General features: G+C 36.1%; 1 protein-coding gene across 1 annotated transcript in view; it reads left to right on the plus strand.

Moving 5' to 3' along the window:
• The window catches only part of LOC129001344 (myosin-VIIa), a 70679-nt gene that overhangs the window by 23331 nt on the left and 24990 nt on the right, over positions 1–22358 (plus strand). The window contains exons 2-11 of the mRNA XM_054428624.1: positions 2480–2517; positions 10710–10823; positions 12673–12819; positions 13164–13348; positions 14286–14407; positions 15315–15571; positions 16736–16901; positions 18800–18930; positions 20095–20279; positions 21471–21681. Coding sequence (XP_054284599.1) covers positions 2500–2517; positions 10710–10823; positions 12673–12819; positions 13164–13348; positions 14286–14407; positions 15315–15571; positions 16736–16901; positions 18800–18930; positions 20095–20279; positions 21471–21681 — 1536 coding nt within the window. The 5' untranslated portion in view covers positions 2480–2499. The remainder of the gene's footprint in view (positions 1–2479; positions 2518–10709; positions 10824–12672; positions 12820–13163; positions 13349–14285; positions 14408–15314; positions 15572–16735; positions 16902–18799; positions 18931–20094; positions 20280–21470; positions 21682–22358) is intronic.

The following is a 22358-nucleotide window of genomic DNA, read 5'->3' on the forward strand; positions in this document are numbered from 1 at the left end:
TTTTACCGTTTTGTTTCCGTAGATTCCTGCGATCGTATCCAAGAAGTGCTCTGCTGTGAACGACCAGTCACGACTCGCGAGTTTTGTCAAATACCGAGTCATTTGACGAAGTCGCTTAACGAGCCAAGTCACTGTATCATCGTAAATTATTCAGCTCGTCAAGCGAACGACCGCTCATCTGTGAGTTTCTCAGGCTCCACCGATCTGAATGTGACTAGGCTGTCTTGGATAGAGTACCCAGCATCGTAGACAAACATTTTGGATATTCTTAACTATAGGTAATATTCATATTGGTTGTCAGAAAAATCAGTTTTCTTCTTCTTCATGAGGTTCCAGTCATGAGCTGAGACTGAGACTGACTTAGGACTTTGTCCATTTGTCCACCAACGGGCGGAGTGAGGTGATTGATATCATACTTGCATGAATCACATCCCTAGACTTAGGGAATAAATTCTTGATTGGCATTTTTACCAATTAGTTAACTTTCAAATTTACATCCTCCGAACGAACTAGAACGGATTGCAGTCTAGTTTGTGTAGTGAATAAACCAGAGGATAAACAGCTAGAGACGGAGTTGGTCATTATTGGGAAGCAGTCGCCAGTATTCCCAGGCTAGTGGTTGAAGAGTAGAGGTTGGGGTCTTTCTCCGTAGGAGTCCCTACTATAGGCTGGCCATCTGTAATTAAACACATTTTCCCGCTTCTCCCTAAAAACCACATCATACAAATGTTTTTTAAGTCTCCCAACATCCATTAACACTTGCAAATATATACAGAATGGATTTAGATATAGGCCTATAGAAAAGTGTTGATGTTATATTCATCTGAAAATATTTCAAGTGTGCACTAATCCCCATGGCACTCTCGAGTAGGTTTATTTTCGTGTTTCACAATGATGAAGTGATATTGTTACAATCATGACTCTTATCAGTAATTGTGCTTAACCTCCTTAATCTTATCCGCCGTTGCGTGTAATCTGTCAAGATGAATCGCGGTTCTTTGAAATGCTGTAACTGAAAAACCTCTCATTGTATCATACCGAAGTGGAATGTGGTTAAATAAACAAAACCTCGATATGTCTGTCTTCTCTAAGCTATAGTCCGCGCGCGATAACTTTGCACTTGGGATTTTTGGTGTTCCGTGTGAATTTTGTATCGGCAACGTCGCACCGCCGAGGCGAGCGCCCGCTTCTTGTCGCTTTGGCTCGATATGTGACAGGTATAGGATGGGGTAGCGAGCCCTGCAGCGTTGCCAAGTTGTGCAAGTCCCAAGTGAAAAGTTATCGCGCGCGGAGTATAATAAAGCACACCAGTTGAACGTATAAGCGTGCTCAACCAATAAATAGTTGTCTCATTGAGTTCCCGATTCAATAAATAATTAATATTGCAATTTGATCCCTTCTACACAAAACTATACTAGACTAATCCTTTAATTAGTTTGTTTAGTATCGAAGGTTGAAGAGTTAATTTTTGTGGAACTAATGTTTTCTCAGAATCAAAGCTGTTTTACATAGATAGCGTTTATCGGTACTGGTAGCACAACGTTGACATAATAATCAGCAAATTTCTCTCGCAGTGGTTATCTGGGTAATCTATATCATGCTGACTACACCATAGACTGGTCTTATGTGATCGTCATAGACCAGCAATGGCTACAAAGTCGCTGAAAGGCAGTTTATGATAGTTCTCTTAAGTTATTGTTTCACTCTCCAATTATCCATTGATAGGGGTTTGAACCAAACTTTTATATCTACTGATTCGATCATTTATCATCCTGCTGAGATTTATCATCTAGCTGAAGACATTAAACTTGTGTAGGTTAGTCTATGCTGAAGCATAGGCTGAAGACAAGTTGAAATATGATTGTGTCCGGTACCGCTTGATTTCGTTGGAGTGTTTCGTTAAAGTGTTTTTTGCACCAGAGCGCATCATTTTAGGATGTAAAAACAAAACTTCAGGCTTAAAAGGTAAAAAGACTACTGGCAGTAAACCAAGTAAAGTCTACGAAACAAACCCTCATGTCTAATAAATGTCATGTCTCATGTCCCGCATACAACCAACACTGATAAGTGGTCTACCTGTGTGAAGGTTACGCATATACTTCTGATAAGATCTTTCGTGCCACAGATTAAAGCTGTGGTCGTACAACACAACATGGATGAAGAGACAATCACTTTCGTTACAGACTGCTATTTCATCATGAAGCCTGTGAAATTCACCATCAATCTTAATGTCGCCGTCAAATTCAACTACTTACCACTGTTACGCCATGTGTCTCAATGAACCATATCCTTATCTGTCCTGGATTGATCACTAAGGATCTGAAAGAGACTTAGTCCCTACAGTTGACTGGTGTAGAAGACACCGAAGGTGTCCTTAGACAAGTAACACCTAGATTTAAACTAAAGTTTATAATTTTACTTAGTTTACTTCCATTGATGTATTTGTTGCATTATTTCAAATATTTTGTTTTTGTTGCAGGCCGCCACTGAGGGGTCATCATGGTCATCGTGACACGGGTAAGCTATCATTTATATTACATTTATTATTTTGGTTAGGAATTGTTGTGATATTTAGGCAGAATGTATTTTAAACTGGTTCAATTTATATTTTTTGTAAGAAAAGCTGTGAACATAGTTATACCTTTTAGCATTTATACTGTGCTTGTAGAATACTAAGCAATTATTGTTTCGATTATATAATAATATGTGGCTATGTTTGATGAAGATTATATTCATAAACAATAAACATACAGCAACAATATACCACTACTGAGTTATGTTCCTTACATGAGAAAGTTTGAATATTATTAACCCAAACGTTCTAATTCAATATTTCCCTAGGGAAATAGTTCAATAAGACTTGTTTTACACAGCTTGCCCCTAACCTGGTTATTGTTGAATAGGGGATTTTTTTTAAACTATGTAAAACTATTTCACCAACTCTTTAATCAATGCTATAAATTACCGGTATGATTATAATATGGCTACTGTTTAATGTATGGTATTACCTACTCTTTTAGGACAACTCAATGTTTTGCTGAAATTAAGTACTAGAGTTTAAACAAGAATATATATAATATAACATACGCTAGTTCAAAAAAGAAGTAGAATTCATGGCCTTACTACAAAGAATACTAGTATTCTTTTCTTCTCACGCACGACTTCCGTCTAAAATGACTTTTTTACTGTTTTATTCGGTTATAGTTAAAAAAAAAAACTGTAAACTTACCAGGACCACCTCGACCGGCTTTTATTATACTTATTACAAACATTTGTTGACAATTTTTACACGTAAAAGAAATATTTTCCATTTAATTCCGTAGTTCCAAAACGCATTAGTTCTTACTCAATACATTACTTTAAATGTTCAAGTTTTAACATCGTCATTACAATTATTTCACCACATTTATGTTTCCTTCATTTTTACCATGGTCAAAAAGAGACTGACATTTTTGCATCTCCGGAACAATACATGCAAATCTCATCTAAAATAACCATAAGCTGTGGTTCTAGCTTGAGTTGACGTCAACAAAGTCCTGCTAAATTTCCTCAGATTAAGGTTGTTATTGAAGTACTTATCAGTCCGCTGCCGGTAATCAGTATAATTTCACCTATACTTTCCCTACTTCCTTCACGTTATCATTGTCCAACGCAAAGTTGTCAGCCATGTGACAGTCGCTCCACGACGGACATGTCACGTGATTATCAATTAGCGTATCGCTAGTGTGACGCGTGACGTAGGAGGTGGTGGGGGGAGAGGAGGTTAGTTCCGGTCGCGGGCGCGGCGTTTCCGGATGTCCATTGTTGTGTCCGGAAGTTGCAGAGTGCAGTTATCTAGCGCCAGTCGCTGAACGTCCAATAAGTGGGTCCTACGTGACATTCTTTTGTGGCGGTCGATAAATTATGACTTCGTAATGTAAACATAGTCCCCGCTCCACTGTTTTGGCGCACCTACATACATGTATGATTAAAAACCCGCTTATCTTACAATAGTTTCGCTGCTGCACTGTTTTCAAACGTGCGCTATCCTTATGGTAAACAATGAACATTATTTTGTAAACGTATAAGAACTCTCACATAATTCTTTATGTCTCAAATCAACAAAAAAGCCTACCTATTTACTTATACAAAAAGTTTGCAGTAATCTAAAACCTAAAATGCCTTATTGTTGCAGCGAGCTGTTAAGTCAAAAGGTCCCCTGAACAATCTCATCCAGCTACCCATGATTTGTTTGCAGTTTACCTTCTTAGTAGGGCCTAAATATACAATAATGCTTTATCGGTCGGCCTACGTACACACAAGCTTATTTTCCACTTCATTCCCTTATGGATACACAATAGACAGCGCCCAGTCTTTCATAATTTTCTAACTTACAAGTAAAAATAGAGTGTTGCTAACCACGCAACATTGGAAAATTGTGACATCTGATTTCACGATTTTAATTCCAATTCGCATTTTCCATTTCAGTGTGTGTTTCATAATTAAATTTTAACCTTCAAACCTAATGGAGGAAAATGCTCTATTAACCGGGATATAGACTAGTTTCTGGACTATAAAGTTTCAGAAAAAGTTATACAGTAGAAATTATTTTTGAAAATTATATAGGAACCCTGTGTGTCAGCTTTATAAAATCCAATTCTGTCCAGTTTGGCGAAAGAGAGGTTAAAATTAGTTTCTCATGGGGTGAGCGTACACTGACTGAGACTCGACGCATGTTGCAAGCCCCAAACACCACGTCGACGTTGACGGGTTTCCTATATCCGTGATCCTATAAGACCGAGTTAACCAATGATCCGTCATGGTAGTAGCCTATTGTGACTGGGTGCTAGACTATTCGATTGTAACGTATGCAGGTACAGTACAGTACTTCAGCCTTTGTAAACTAAACCATTAACGATACGATAATGTAGGCTAGTTGTGGAGTATATGTTACATAACTTACCTGAATGTATTTTGTATATTTCATTCATAATATCATTATTAACAATTGGATGTTAAATTCGTTTGGAATTTTTTATTGGGCGTTTTGAAATTATGACAAAGGAGTTTAAGCCAGCGTAATTGTACTTCTCAAAATGTTCCTAATCAAAACTATTATCGTTCATCTCAAATATATTTGAAGTGAAAATTACTTGTCGTTGCTCCTACAAGGTCACACCATCAAACCTTTCCTGGTAGTTAATTTGTTACATATTCATTTAATAAAACCATTAACACAAGTCAATAGGCTTCACGTATTTAATAAGGGAAAAGGCCTATTGATGTGTTATATTGTTCGTATAACGAGTTTTTATCCTTAAGTATTTATACTCGTTTGTGCATTATCGTCTATTATATTCATCGTGTCACGTGTAACAATCTAACGTCATCAAGTTGTTGGAATCATCGATGACAAGGTGTGAATTTATTCCTGAATGTCTATACCCATACATACTTTTGTAGACTCTGGTTAGATATTTACTAGAATCATTTTCAAATTGCGACGACCTTAATATGTAGGTTCTTGAAGACTCAGATATTAGTCAATCAATATGTTTACAGTGTTCTCATCTATTCTTGTCAATGTGTACTAGTGTACTGTGTTGTAGTTATTATTTCCACCAAACTCAACAACTCTAAGCTGATTTAGAGATGGTATGCGCCCGGGAATGTAGCCCAATTCCTCTGATCAACCACCTGAACAGAGAGGGAATTTTTCACTCCCTGAATCATCAGTCTCAGACAACACCAGACACAAAAACAATATAAACCTGCCACAACACAGACTAAAAAAATTCAGCAACACCCCAACATACACAGATTCTAAATACATAAATCTTCTTCCAGAAAAAAATTAAAAATATTTCAAATCATACCACATTTGTAAAGACACTAAAAAACTACCTTATAAACAAACCATATCACTCAGCAAAGGAATACATACAAGAACACACTTACACTGGGCTAGCTGAAAAGGCTGCCAAGAAGATGAAGAAGGAGAAATTTTGACGACTCCCCGATCTGAGGATTGTGGCGAAGAAAAAAAAGTTACTGGCCTTTTACCCCGAAAGACTAAGAAGGTTACGCTTTACGTCCTCTACAGCAAAACAAAATAGAGTCGGTGGTCTATCACCAATCTCCTGTTTTTCTATGGATTTACCGCGTCATTTATTACAAAAGTAGTTCCATACCTTTCGATTGTTTCGTCGCCAAAAACTATCAGCGAAACCTCAGCTAAAGCTGCAGTTTTATCTGCATGGTCAGCTAGGGGTAGCGGATTTTTATCCCCCTGGAATTTTACCCCCTGGGCACACGTGACGTCACAAAACAGGGGGTAAAATTCCGGCCGCGAACTTTTGAGTTTCGCGACATCAGCTCGATGGATTAAACGTGGAATTAAACATATATTTTCACGGTTGTGAATTTAATCAGAACACATCAAATTATAAAAACCTAGAATGTACGGCCCGGATTTTTACAACCGGAATTTTACCCCCGGATTTTTACCCCCAGAATTTTACCCCCCGGATTTTTACCCCCGGAATTTTACCCCCGGAATTTTAACCCCTGGCCAGATATATAAATTAGTGAGAATGATTAATTATCTTTATTCAGTTTTAATTTAATAGTAAACATTTTATTATTAAGTAGCCTATCTTAATTTATTTGTAACATTAACTAATCGAACAGCTTTTTAATTTTAATTTTGAGATTCGAGTATCAGGATACGATCTTGGAAACCAACTGTTGGTTAATATGATCAAATTAAAACAGCGAATTCTGTTTACTTAGTTGAGATTACAAAATAAATAAAGATAGGCTACTAAATAATGAAATGTTTACAATTCATTAAAAACAGAAATAAGAAAATCAATCATTCAATTTTTAAAATCGGCCGGGGGGTGAAATTCCGGGGGTAAAATTCCGGGGGTAAAAATCTGGGGGTAAAATTCCGGGGGTAAAAATCCGGCCCGTACATCTTCAGTTGTCTAAACGCTAGTTATATGGACAGGGGGTAAAATTCCGGTTTTCATCGCTAATCTAATTAATCACGCTCTGACTATTTTCATTAGACTTCCAAATCCGCGGGGGTAAAATTCCGGCCGCGAACAAACTTTTGGCCGCTCAGGTTACTACGTCTAATGATGTCAGCTTTGCCCAGGGGGTAAAATTCCGGCGACCCGTCAGCTACACCTTTTTAAATGTTTAAAAGCGTGCTGCAACATTCCAAAACATTGAAAACTCCACCGCCAGCACCTGTTCAGTATTTATAACCTCGCTAACGGAGGGATGGTCCGGTTACTACAACCAGTTGCTGCTGGGCTGATAATGAATTGATTGCGGGGGTACTGACCTTGCATGCTGAGGACCGGCGCTACAACCGACAGACGGATTATAACTACTGACCACTCGACCACTGACTACACCGTCTTCGCATTTATATAGACTTGTTTACATTTCTATCACTGAGTGTCTAGCCAACAGGGAATACCGGGAATTGTACGTGAATTTTGTATGGGGCCGGAAAATTTGGAATGATGACCAATCGCTATGTAGGGCTTTCTAAGAAATCTCGCTATCGCTGGAGATAGTATGGCCCCATACTCGGTCAGTATTATTGTAGTAGTATTGACTTTTTATATGAAACTCATCCAATCTTAGAACTCTTCCAACGATTTTGTGCCAAATTTGTCAAAGTCTTCTTCACTGGTTTGAAGCGCATTCAGTTGTCTTTCAGTAAATTCACTCTTTTTTCAAACACTTTTTCGTTCATGTCTGCTTCTTCCTCTAAGGATAGGGATTTATTCAACGATATTATATTTTCTCATGTTAATCATGAATTTTGTATAAGCTATGTGTAACAATAGCACTAAATTTTGCTAACTTACCACGTTTGAGAAATACTAGTGTTATCTGTAAATTAAGATCCTCGCTGGGTTCCTGTTGTGATTAAGCTAGTTAAATTCTGATCCTAGCACAATATTCATAAATTTACTTTTACTCTATCTAGTAGGCTATGGGGAAGGTCATACACATTTTTACAACAGGAACAGAGTCAGTAGTGTAAATTCATCAGTTTCCATTGAGACAGTGATAAAAGCTGGCAAAACTTCACTTGCTGCGATCAGCGTGTTTAAGACTACAAAGGTTTATTGTTTAACTAGTCACCGGAGAATGTTTACAATGCGAAATGTGTTTGTCTCGACCTAACTAACAATTGTATATGAAATGTTCCAGAGAATTCCGTGACACACGGTATTTATAAAAATTTGAATGAATAGTGTTTTTAGCCTCTGGGGACATCAAACTAGTAAATTGGTCCCAATTACCCTTCATACATAGGGCTAAAAGAGTTCAAGATTAAAATAACAGAATATTTCTTTAGGGGTAAAATGAAATATCCAAATATAACTCTTTTTAGTTATTTTATGTTTTGGATTTTAATTATAATCCCTTAAAGGCAAGTCATGTTATTTTATCTAACTATATTTTAATAAACAACGAATAAAAAGCAATTGTAATGAAAAAACTAGGTTTATTAGATTGATTTAATAAACAAGCACATCTATTAGGGGTTTTATAAACCAAGCAAAATTAGGACCATGTCCTGTCTTCCATTCTGCCTGGCGGGGTACGGCCCTTGAGGGAACCATTCCGGCATTTGCCTAAGTGAGGAAAGAAACCGTACAAACTCTCCTCGGAATGGTCGGTCTGATAATCAGACCTCCCGAATGTGAGGCAGCATGATGCCAAGGCACACGCTTTGACATGACGCTTCCTCACTCGGTCAGAGTAATATTACCTACATGAAATACTTTATTATTATATACATAAGATGCTATTTAAAACTACTTAAAATACTTAAATACTAGATATATAACATACTTAATACTAACAAGTCTGTCCAAACTCATCCTAATTGTTACATCTTCTTTGAATTGTCCTTTTCCTACTTTTCCAACTTGTCTTCAATCTGCTCACAGTGTTGCTGCAGAACTCTTCCTCCATCTCTTCAGCCAAAGTTGCATTCATCTTGAACATTTCATCATGTTCCTCAAACATTTTCCCATCGATCTTTTGGCACTTTACACTGAGCAGTCCTTTCAACTATGTGGATCCTTCTTGCTTTGGGAAGCAATAGAACTTCAGGTCTTCGTATGGTTCTATAACCTTCCATTTTCCCCAGGAGTCCTCTGCAAGTTCTGGTGAAGCAGTGATAATAATGGAGGAATCCTGCCAAGTTTTCATTGTGGTTTCAACTTCCAGAACTGCTCCACTTCAAATGGAGCAGACACTAAACTTTATTGTTTCAGTACTTTTTCTAAAATAATTTTCACTGGGAGACAGATGATTTCATCTTGCATTCATTGAAGTCACTGAATGAATTAAATTAGTGGTTTCTATGGAAACTTATCTTTACTGTCAACATGCCATCTTCATGAAGCTTATTGGACCTTACTGGATGGATAAAGATTAAAGACATTCCATTCTATGTAAAGCAGGAGACAAATTTATAATGAAAAAAAACTTTGCCTATTTTAATAGACTCCTACAGACTGTGTTGAAGTCAATAGTTAATCCATGTTATACACCACTATACACCTAACTTTAATCAAACCAACCAGTAAGGGCAACTTGTAAAATATAAGGATTGTTTAAAATATATCAGGCTTACCTAAGAGGGTAAAATTCCATGGTGGCTCAAGAAACTCTAAAATGTATCCCATTTACACCAAAGACTTCTCTCTTCCAAAGTCACCACTTCTTAGTTGAAAATTTTTATCTAGGAAAGGGAAAAATTATATTTTCAACTATCGAACTAAAACCATCTAACTTCTTAACTTAAATCTCCTTTCGTTGAAAATACTATTATTCTAATTTTGGTTTACAGTGTAAAATTTTATTGTTTCTACATACACAGTGTTTTGTCTAGTGTTTTTGTGCACAGATAGACACTTTTCCATTGAGATAAGCCTGCTATACTACAATTATTGCAATTTATATTGCCAATTTAAGATGTTAGCATCGGCTCCACTCTATATTTAAAAAAATAATATAATAAAAACTTATTGTCGCATGCTAATGTTTTTTTTGTTTTATTTTTTATTTTTGATAAATTAGTTTCAACTGTTACCGGTAACCTTATTTTCAATCATGGGTTGGTTTTAGTCAGTATGAAGTAAGTTGTGTAATTAATTGTTGTATATGTACTTGATTTAACCAAAAGTAATATTATTATTTTTTAGTTTAACAATAATTAAAAATCTTTACTTAAGCAACGTCAGCTTGTATACGGTTTGAGCCAAAATTTACGTTGTTCGTTTTGTACATGCCTATATAATACACATTTTAATCTTATCGGGATAATAGTGCATGCATAGTTAGTTTTAACAGTAGACCCTAAAGTATTCAATACTCAAACATCTTCATTAATTTGTATCTACCTGCATGGTACAACGAGGAGTGCCAATGCAATTCTGCCAGTTTCAAATAATGGGCTTTTTGCTAAAATGGGTACTTATGTTAAAGTATTTTCATCAACTCAAGAAATTGTTTTTTTTTTGTGTTTTGTTATTTGGTGAAAATTAAATGTAAAAACGTCTATAGTAAGGATAGCTCACATATTGAAAATGATGACTAATCGAACTTTCATAATGATGACTTTCATAATCAACTTGGAATGCCAAGTTGATTTTATTTCTCCCCTAATATTCCATCAATGGTTGCAGGGGGACTACATATGGATAGAACCAGTGTCGGGCAGAGAGTTCGATGTAGCCATCGGAGCAAGAGTCATCTCTGCGGAGGGCCGTCGCATACAGGTCAAAGACGACGACGGAAAGGTAAAGTAACAAAAATATACTGCAGAACATTATCAACAGTAAATTCCAAATGTAATGATACAAGCATATTTACTCTAATTAGGAATTAATACAATATGATTAATTATCATATTACAAAATCAAATATCAAAGTGCATTTATAAAACCAAACCAACTAAAATTTTACCATTAATAAACCATTATTCCACCGAACTCACACATCATCAATAATCTATTCACACACATACTATGTTGGAGCATACATTAATCTATTCATACATTTAGAGTGTACCACTACCACCTACTCCATTACATATTCAACTAGTCCTACAGCGTTCACTTATCAACTCTGTTCCGATCCATTATAATGTAACTTATTACATTTATCTGCATCTGAAGTTTCCATTCAAACAAATCCGAATTTGGTTTTAAACATGCTTTGAAACATGTGCCTCATAAAATTAAGCTATGAGAATTTACATATTGCACAGTGCGCCTAAGTATTCTTTAACTTGAATTAGGAAAAATAGTTTTTAGCATAATTTTTTAAGTTTTTGTAAATCTGGCTCATACTCAATTTACAGGACTATAGGTAGGGTTAAAAATAGTTTTATTTCCATTAGATCAAAAACATAGACATTAGACACAGTCAAAAAATACAATATCCACAGATTGGCCTTAGTGTAAGTGTAATGGCTTTTCAATAATATTGAGAGGACATGAGATGATTAACAATGGTCTACTTTAATATTTTAATTTTCTTGATTTAAAAACTCAATATCTTTTTTAGTCAAGTTTTTCAAAATCTCCAATCGTCGAATGAGTCTTCTATGAATTAAAACCCTCCTTCCAGCCTCGACAAATTTGTTTAAGACATGTCTTCGGACTATCCAGTCACTCGAAGGGCTGTCGGAAAATGCAATAGTTGGCTGTGTTTTATAATCTCTCATTGTCCTTTTGTAGATATAAATAGGCTTCTTATTTGTATCTTCAGTGTTAAGTTGTTGAAGTTTTGAGTATTCCTCCATGTAATTTTGCCTTTCCTCAAGTTTTTCTTTGTAGGAATCTTCATGGAGAAATGTTTTGTTTGATATAAGGGCTTGTCTATTTCGCTCTTTTAGATTTTTCACCTCTTTCATAAACTTTTCACTCGCTATTTTCTTTCTTTCAAATTCATCTATAGATGTCTCGTTGAAACAATTCAACAGTTCATGAGCTTTATCTCCAAAATGTTTCTTCATCAATATCTTGTTGTTGTCATTCATTGTTAATATTGGAATATTTAATGGTTTTACCTTGCCTTTCTTTGGTCCTTTAGGTTTGGAGACTATTTTTTTATGTGAACTCATAATTTTGTTAAATTCACGTAATTGACTCGTTCTATAATGGCAGTTATTTGTCCTATTTTATTATTGAAAGACAAAATGTTTAGAAGCTATTGTTAATTAATTAATTTTATTTATTGTAATCATCTGTTTTATAAACCAGTACCAAAAAGGAAAAAATAGATTCTATGATTGTTTTTCTTACATTTTTTTTGCCTTATTGTGAAGGGTCTACCAATCATAGATCACAACAGCTAGAATTTCAAAATGGCAATTAAAAATGTTCCAAAATGTTTTTTTCTGTTTATTACAAATTCACATCCAACTAGGTTCAAAGTTAAAAGTTTAATGTTTTTTCTAAATGTGTGGAATTTACCCGAGCTGCTGTGCAAATGACTCTGGAAGGTAAAACTACCCTAATGTTTAAAAGAACCGAAAAATATTCTTTCGGATCACAAAGGGTTAAATCAGTCGATAGCACCAAACAATGGATTTTCTTGAAGTGTTGCTCATCTGCTAGGACTTGACAAGTGTTTTTGGTACAGGAGGTATGGCTGACCCCAGAGAGGCGTATCAAGGCGATGCACGCGACGTCGGTGCAGGGTGTGGAGGACATGATATCTCTGGGCGACCTACACGAGGCCGGTATCCTGCGCAACCTGCTCATCCGATACAACGAGAATCTCATCTATGTAAGTACTCCATTCCAAATTTACCTTGCAGTTCAGAGTGTTCTTAAGCCATGTACACTTGTACAGTACTTCAAATGGCCGTTTCAGGGAAAGGCCTACTATCCATCCTAAAATCATTGGAGCCCGCAAAACATGTTATACGATTGAGCATGATTTCAAAGTTTATGACTGACTCATCAATCTTATGGTCACTATTTGTAAACCATACTCACAAATCTGCTGAGCATTATTGGCAACTTCAGTATCTCTGTAGTTCAGAGGTGGTTTTTATTTGGAATAGATACAGAGAGACCTTTAATATGTTAATGTTAACCTTGATGACTAACCACAACATTTTGTTTCAGACTTACACTGGCTCGATACTGGTAGCTGTGAACCCATATCAGATTTTGCCGATCTACACAGCAGAGCAGATCAAGCTGTACAAAGACCGAAAGATTGGTGAACTTCCTCCGCACATATTTGCCATCGGAGACAACAGCTACACTCATATGAAGAGGTTCCGGCAAGACCAATGCATTGTGATCAGGTGCCTAGAATCACATGGATTTATATACATTTTAGAGATGTTTATTACTAGAATATGGTTTATGTTACCTTGCCTGAATGATCCTATGTAGTTGTCAAACACGACAGCTGTTTCGTGCTACAATGAGCACATCTTCAAAGTGAGGAAACACAAAATCAAATCATTTCGCCCGCGGTTGAGCACGTCAAAAAACACATAAAGTATATGAAGTTCACACAAAAACACATAATACAATACTTCATATACTTTATGTGTTTTTTGACGTGCTCAACCGCGGGCGAAATGATTTGATTTTGTGTTTCTTCACTTTGAAGATGTGCTCATTGTAGCACGAAACAGCTGTCGTGTTTGACAACTACATAGGATCATTCAGGCAAGGTAACATAAACCATATTCTGCTAATTTTAATGATCCAGAGGCTATCCATCATGTTTATTACTGCCTAGTTAGCTTTGTTGATGGCATAGTTCTGCAATATGTTCAGAAAGAATGTTAACAGTTTCAATTTTCAATGGGTTTAATTACAGTCTACAGTTGGCCCTGAATTCTCTTTACTTTGCTCACGCTTGTTTGCAGCATCCATCTTTTTTTCTCTTTGAACATGTTTACAGTTACGTAATGTGTGTCAATCATCATAGCAAAACTAGTCCTATCGTGAAAGACTACAAGGCATATACCACCATCATAAGCTCTTTATTCTCATTGCCGGTTCTCTGTAACTATTCCTAGTAACACTTTGTGACATCAATGGGTCCGTAAAACCTTCCATTTAAAAGTATGATTAATGGACTGTGAATTGGTCGTGTTAAAATATATTGTGGACAAGAAAAACTAAACAGTATCCTTATTATTCTTGATCAATGGTTTTAGAAGCTGCCATATATCAGTACCAATATCAAATTACAATTACTGATTTGTATTTTGTTTGATATTTCAGTGGTGAGAGTGGCGCTGGTAAGACTGAGAGTACCAAACTTATATTGCAATACTTAGCAGCCATCAGTGGCAAACATTCATGGATAGAGCAGCAGATACTTGAGGCCAACCCCATATTGGAAGGTAATGAATAGCTAGCTATAACTGTTACAATTTTGCATCCAAATATAAATACCTACTCCCAGGCAATGTTTCTTAGTGTATTAGCTGTGAATGTATAGAAAAAATATGTGTTGTTTCTTTTCTTAAAAAAAAATTATCGTATCCCACAGTGATTCGAGCATTCAAGCAGCTTGAGGCAAATGCTAATGAATACCAGCCAGTACTACCCCTTGCATTCATATAAGAAAAAGAAATGTAATTTAATTTTAACCCTTCACCTCGGATTATTAGCCATAACGTTTGAACAATAGATTGTTTAATCATTTTTTTGTTCATGAATAAATGTTTTGAATTTCTGATATTCTTAACATGGAGATCATGAGAAGCCCTCGCATTTAAGTGCTGCAATTTAGCCACTCAAAGTAATAATTCCATAATCATTATCTCAACCGTACATTGTTTGTTCTGGTGTTTCATATCCGCTATTCGCATGTTGTTTAATTTATTTTCATCATCAATTGAGATGGGGACGCCACCTAGGCGAGTAGTTCAACTTAGAGCGAAGAATGAGTGTAGAATAGAGTGAGATGATATGTGTAGCTTTGTTTGTTACTGACTAAGATCAGCTGTTTCATTAGCCATCATCATTAATTTAATGCACAATGATCAGGGATAGCTGGGTCGCTGGGTCCAGTTTTGAACAATCAAAAGACTTTTCTCAGGATTGATCCAGCAACCTTTTGAAGCGAGCACTATAACCACTCAGCCACCCAGCCAGTCTAATATTAGCGACTTTGAATGATTGGAAGCAATTGACACATCTCCATATTTTTCCCATCACATAACTAAAGTCATATTGATTCACTCTTTTAGTTTTTCTTTAGGAAATTTTAACTTCTGAAGAGTAAAAATACTTGTGTTTTTCCAGCCTTTGGAAACGCCAAAACAATAAGGAATGACAACTCGTCCAGGTTTGGCAAGTATATAGACATCCACTTCAACTCTGGCGGAGTGATAGAGGGAGCCAAGATTGAACAATACTTGCTGGAGAAGTCAAGGATTGTTAGCCAATCTAAAGATGAGAGGAACTACCATGTCTTCTACTGTATGCTGGCTGGCCTCAACAAGGAGGAAAAACAAAAACTGGAACTGGGCGATGCATCACACTACAAGTATCTAACAGGGGTCAGTATTATTTTTATTTCATTTTTCATAACTGTTCACAAAACTGAAGATCCATAAATGTTTGTAATATTTAAGTGACGACTAGGACAACCCTTTGTAGTAATTTGTTTCTCCTAGAGTGTAAAAGCAGATTTTCATTTGATTTCTGTCACATCCTGAAGCCGAACTAATAATTATAGCGCCTCGTTTTCCTCATCACGAACGGATGAGAACCTCTTTAGAGAAGAATAAGAATAAGAATAAGAATAAGAATATATTTATTTCCAAAATTACAAATGACAAAAATTACAATCGTGGCTGTAAAGCAAAGTACAAAGGAAAAAAATCCCCACAAAGACTGTAGATCTGCGTGTGGGGAGAGTCTTCTCCGAGAAGGAGTGGGGGACGTGATGTCAATCTTTTCTTGAGGGAACACCATTACAATATGACTCCATCGGTGTTTGTGGCGAAGTTGATAGCGTCTCGGACTGGTGTTTGGAGGTCTCCAGTTCGAATCCCGCCTGGGACACTGACTTTTTGTCAAAGATTTTGCTTAGAATGTGAATACTTTTTAACTGTACATCTTTTGTTTGAGGCATATAGTTTAATTTTTTGAACAGAACTATTTCATTTTTATCTTATATCTTTTTTATATTTATTATCAGCAAGTTTGTTTGGTTAGGTTAGGTTATGACAGTTTAATTTTATAATAAGAATTGGAAAAATATTTTATAATTTAAAATTTAATTTTATAAATAAAAAGTTATAAGATAAATTTAAAGTTTTTCTTAAATCGACGTGAGGGGCTCTCCCACAATTCCCAACTCCTTCTTAGAAAAGGTTCTCGTCAGTCCCGGACGAGGAAAATGTGACGCTAGTGAACTATAATGGGGTTACATACATTGGTCTTGTTCATCCTCCATATTTACTGTTACAGATGACTAGTTTTAACACTCTATTGCTTCATTTTGGAATCTGACTGTCAAAAAACACGTCCAAAAAACATTGAAATAATTGAAAACAAGACATTACATTGAAACATTGAAATATTATTTACTAACATGAATCCGCGAATCCAGCTGAACAAAAACAAAACAGTAGGATTACGGAATGGGATGCACAGAAGGTTTTGACAGTGTCAGGTCCAAACCTGGTCTTGTTACTAACATCTTTGTGATGTTTCAGGGTGGAAGCATCACATGTGAAGGTAGGGACGATGCAGCAGAGTTTGCAGACATCAGGTCTGCCATGAAGGTGCTGCTGTTCTCGGACCAGGAGATCTGGGACATACTGAAACTGCTGGCGTCCCTGCTACACATTGGCAACATCAAACACAAGGCTGCTATCATAGGTAAGAGTGTACAACTGCCTAGATGTGCGTTTGAAATGTAAAACACTTTGTATTCTAAGTATTTTACTCGTACGTTTGAAATAATCCTGTGATTTTATGTCTACTTCGTGCTTCTATCGTGTTGAAGCAAGCTATGAATCTGAGAACTTTATCCACTAATATAGACTTCGCCCCAGTCGACAATTAGTCGTCATATCAGCCAAAAAGCAATGTCAAAGAATATCGAATCACTTCCTAGCCTTCTGTCGGAAGGGAGTCAATCCGTATTGATATAAATTGCCAGTTGAAAATGTGACCTAAGTTGTGATAGTGATTAAAGTTGAGGAAACTTTGCTTACCGATCATGGTGTCTGAAGCTACCAGGGTATACAGTAGTCCACCGATAGTCTCCAAGAGACACCTATCTCCTCCCCTATCAGTTTGGAAATCTTGTTTGCAGTCACGCTATGATTCACAAGCTATATCCTTCTAGCTCTGGTCACTATCTCAAACAAGTGAGTTGAACAAACTCAGCTGTCCTACACAATGAATAATAGCATAATTATCTTGAAAATTATAATGACTACCTCAGAATTCTTTCCACTCCATGCACAAATTTTATACGTCCAAACGCTATACTTCATATCTGTCAACTGACGATATCTCCGATAGCACACAGAAATCCTCATACTTGACAAGAACGTTATGTAACAATTTTTCTACTCAACGTTTTTGGCCATCGAAGACTAACTGTGGCATAGAATTGGGAGTCAGCTTGGATCAAGTATATAAAGTAGAAAACAAGGTGCTGGTCTCAGATTTGAATAACCTTGCTCTGCCGCGACAATAGCTTATTGGAGACGTTAATTTACAGACAAGCCTAATTATTTACGTGATATAGAAGTATTAAAAGATTTTGTAATAAAACAGTTCAGGGAAAACCCACCTTTACCCCAAGTCAATGATTTTCATAGAGTGCTGTGCTATGTGCATTGTTTTTGGATTATTTAAATCAAAGAAGGTAAGAAAGTTGCAATAATGTATTGGTAGCAACTAAAAATTGCCTGGCATGCTTTTGCAAGCCAAGCAGATGTCAAAATATTTATTGATATCAAATGCGTCTAGTCAAAACGGCCTCTTCTATTTTTTTCATATTTTTATGTTGTTAACAAACTTGTTTTTACCTAGTGTGTATATACATGTACATGTAATTTATACATTGTATATTCTGTAATACAGGGTGGCGCAGATGGATTGGGTGGTTTTAAAATACTTGTCAAACTGTCAATTTTAAAGGTATTGGATTGAAATAAAGTGTAAAACGTGTAGTTACAATGGAAGTTTATTGACAAAAAATTAGTTAAGTTAGTTTTTAAAAATTATATCAATTAAATGCCTTCCTTCTCGAGCGACGCATTCTTGGAGTCGGTCTTCGAGGTTCCGCATTTCTTGCTCAAGCACATTGGGTCGACTGCGCGCGCATCGTGGTCACGTGACTTGCGCTATTGTAGCGGTCCGCTACAACATCACCAGGAATTGATGTGATTTCGTTGTAAATTGCAGCCTTCAACTCCTGAATGGTCCAGGGTTTGTTCATGTAGACCCTTGCTTCAGGAGTTGAAGGCTGCAATTCACAACGAAATCACATCAATTCCTGGTGATGTGCTTGAGCGAGCAATGCGGAACCTCTAGGTCCGACTCCAAGAATGCGTCGCTCGAGAAGGAAGGCATTTGATGGATATAATTTTTAAAAACTTAACTAATTTTTTTTTCAATAAACTTCCATTGTAACTACACGTTTTACACTTTATTTCAATCCAATACCTTTAAAATTGGCAGTTTGACAAATATTTTAAAACCACCCGATCCATCTGCGCCACCCTGTATTAATAAACTAAGACTCCTATTGTTTGTCACAGACAACTTAGATGCAACGGAGATCCCAGACATGAGCAATGTGTTGAGAGTGGCCAACTTGTTGTCCGTTCCCAAGCAACCTCTGGTTGACGCACTTACCAGGAAAACCATCTTTGCCTCAGGCGAAACTGTGGTAAGTAATCACAGTACAATGTAGCCTATTTATAGTTCAGATCATCAGTGTGGAGTGACTGATCAAGTTGTATATTTTACCTACAAGATGCTTGATGAGAGGGTTGGGATTAATGTAGATTTTAGAGCAGATCCGGTTACCGTAAAATAAAGATGTTTGATGGTGGTGGAGAAGCAAAGTGACTTCATGGATAGGAGAGTGTATCGGGCGGGCACGCAAGTCCATACACTACAGTCAGCTATGAACATGGTGGCGATAGTGGTGATAGAATTTACCTTACTAAAAACGCTAATGCCAGCTTGATTTCTTGGATAATAAATTCAAAAACAGAGTTGCTCCATTTAAATGGTAAACCTTGGTCAGCAGGAAATAAGTTGTGTTCACTTTGCAATATAGGAGAAAGTTAAAACCACATTTCACTTCATCGCTAAATAGGTCGATATTATAAAAATTCATAAAAAAAAATTTACGAAGTTGGCTGGCCTTTTCTTACAAACCTAACCTTCCAAATTACTATCATAACACTAGCAAAAACCAATTGATGTATCTCAACACCAATTGACCAATTGATACGTTTGTTCACTTATACAAACTTGTGGTTCCTTTAATTTTCTCAATTATAAATCATGTTTATATTGTTCAGGTTAAGTTATGATGTTTACTTTTGATGTTTACATTTTACTTTTGTTTCTTAATTACCGTAGTATTGTTACCTTAGTTTTAGGCGTGCCAACCCGGCTGACGACCGAGAGGTCATTGCTGTAGCTTGTACCCTGTGTGGGACATTAACATGTGTATTGGGGCAAAGATGATTTTTTAAATTTCATTCAAGCAGTGTAGTAGGGTTTCGAGCTTAGACTATAGAAGATATTTTTCATTTAGTATAATTCAGATAATTGCACACAAATAATGGGTTCTCTTTGTCACTACCCATAAATAATTAGCTCTAGCTTTAAATTTGGGGTATTAAGCTAAGTCTTTTACATTTATGGCCACATAAAAACTTATCACGTTTAAACTTTTACTAAGAATCAGCTGTACCTGTGTCAGTAAATAGCTTCCATGTCATTCATTGTACACTTCTTTTCACCCTAGCCCTAGACTTGTCATGTCGTAGTTCAGTGTTCCAGTGTTCTCCTCAAACCAATCATATTCTTCTTCTAGGTGTCAACATTATCCAGAGAACAATCGGTGGACGTAAGGGATGCGTTTGTCAAAGGTATCTACGGCAGACTGTTTGTCTACATTGTCAGCAAGATCAACAACGCCATCTACAGACCTAAAGGCATCTCTCGTAGTGCAATCGGCGTCTTGGACATCTTTGGCTTTGAAAACTTCACAACAAACAGGTTACTTTCTAAAATTTATTTTAATTATTGACATTTTTTTTATCCTTCAGAACAAACCCCATTTTACCAGCAATCAATTAAATATCATTGTTTTAAGAGAGTTCCACCTGGTCAATTCAAGATGGCCCCTAAACATGCTAATGTTCCTGAACATGCCTCTACGGTACAAGCTCTCAACATTCTTAAACTAATTTGTTTCCAATGATTGTGTGCTTGTTGTGCTCTTAACATATCAGAGCTTGCAGTGGGGGGGAGAAAAAATGATGTTTAACAATTGTTTAGAAGTTAAAATCGTTTGTGAAAAAGACTATAAGTAAAAGAAACAATAATTACAAAGTTTCAGTTCAGCCAGTTCATCTTTGTGAATATTTTACAGTTTATTTCAACTCGATTCGATACATTAATAATGCCAGGAGGTTCTTTTTTGTAGGACCATGTTTGCGTGGTAAACAGCTGGCGGGTGGAACCATCTTAACCAATTAAATCATCCAGGATACTTTGTAATTTGTTATTGATATTTTTTATATCGTACATGGAAATAAAACTTAGGAAATGATTTGTAATGTATACATTCATATCTTCTACGTATTTAAATAATGTTTCTATGTATTTGTAATAAGCCTCCATATCTTCCTCCATTCCTCCTTAGTTCACTCCTCTCTTCTTCTTCGCTTACCTCCTCACATCATTTATCTACCCTCTTTTACTTTTTTACTTGTTCTTCCATGGTCTCATTCTTAGCCCTTAGAAAACTCATTTCTCCAGTTTTATGTTTGATATTGTAAAAAACCTGACTCTTTCATTGTATTTTTTTTATTATTTGGTTAAGCCTTCTTCAAAATAACAGAAATTGTTTGTAACGTCTTTAAACTTGTGTAAGATCTGTGTAATTAACAAGATTTATTTAAAGTTATAAGTATGTAACAGTTTACACTCCAACCAAACCCATTTTATAGTGTTATACTCTGACAAATGCTATGATAAATTATTTAGACTGTAAATTGGTTTACCGGCAAACAGTGCCAAGTGTTTTTAATTCATCCAGTAATTATCTGCAGTTAGAACCTTGCAATGCTAGAGTATACCAGACTACACCATGACTATTAACTATTTTTCATCGCATTATATATTTTGCATCATTACTTGAAAGAAGAAAAAATGTTATTTACTAAAAATGCGACTTGTTTTCAGTTTTGAACAATTCTGCATAAACTACGCCAATGAGAATCTGCAGCAGTTTTTTGTTCAACACATTTTCAAGCTGGAGCAAGAAGAGTACAATGTGGAGAATATAAACTGGCAACACATAGAGTTTGTGGACAACCAAGATGCCTTGGATCTAATAGCAATCAAGCAGCTCAATATCATGGCTCTGATAGACGAAGAGAGCAAGTTTCCTAAGGTAAGCAAATCAGTCTCGTACTTTGACGCAGTCTTGTATTTTGATTTTCAATTAAATGTTAAATACACAAGAAAACATCTATATTAATGAGCTTACAAAAATCGGACCTAACTTGATTTTCAAAAATTGTTGTGAATTATGTAACAGGAAGATCAAGTTAAACAGGTAGATTAATTTTTGTTATTACAGTAGACACCCTCTTATCCGGACTCCTCGGGACTGAAGCCAGTCCGGGTAACAGTTTTTTTTTTTTTTTTTTCGGTTAAACCAACGTCCCCAAAAACTTGTTAAAACGGACCGTTTAAATGCATACTGTATTTAATTGTTAATAATTATTTGACTTAAATTTAGGAGAGCATTGTATTTAGACACGCGATCACTCGTCTCAAATCTTTCCCACGAGAACATTTGTTTTGGTACCGCCTACTTCCTGTCGATCAAGTCCGGTTAAACTAATGTGCTGATAAAAATTGTCCGGTTAAAGAGATGTCATTTCCGCCTAGTGTAGTTCAACCGATGTCCGGTTAAAAGGTGTCCGGATAAGAGGGAGTCTACTGTATACGAATATATACTTTATTAGTCAGATCAACGAAAAAATCATGCTCTTTGGTAAAAACAAGAGACAACATTTACAATGAGAATAGTTTATAACTGTTTTTTGATTCATTAATGACAAT

The sequence above is a fragment of the Macrosteles quadrilineatus genome, unplaced genomic scaffold (genome assembly GCF_028750875.1).
Source record: "Macrosteles quadrilineatus isolate MER2022 unplaced genomic scaffold, UCM_ALF_1.0 Scaffold_8__2_contigs__length_117827958, whole genome shotgun sequence".
Classification (NCBI taxonomy): domain Eukaryota; kingdom Metazoa; phylum Arthropoda; class Insecta; order Hemiptera; family Cicadellidae; genus Macrosteles; species Macrosteles quadrilineatus.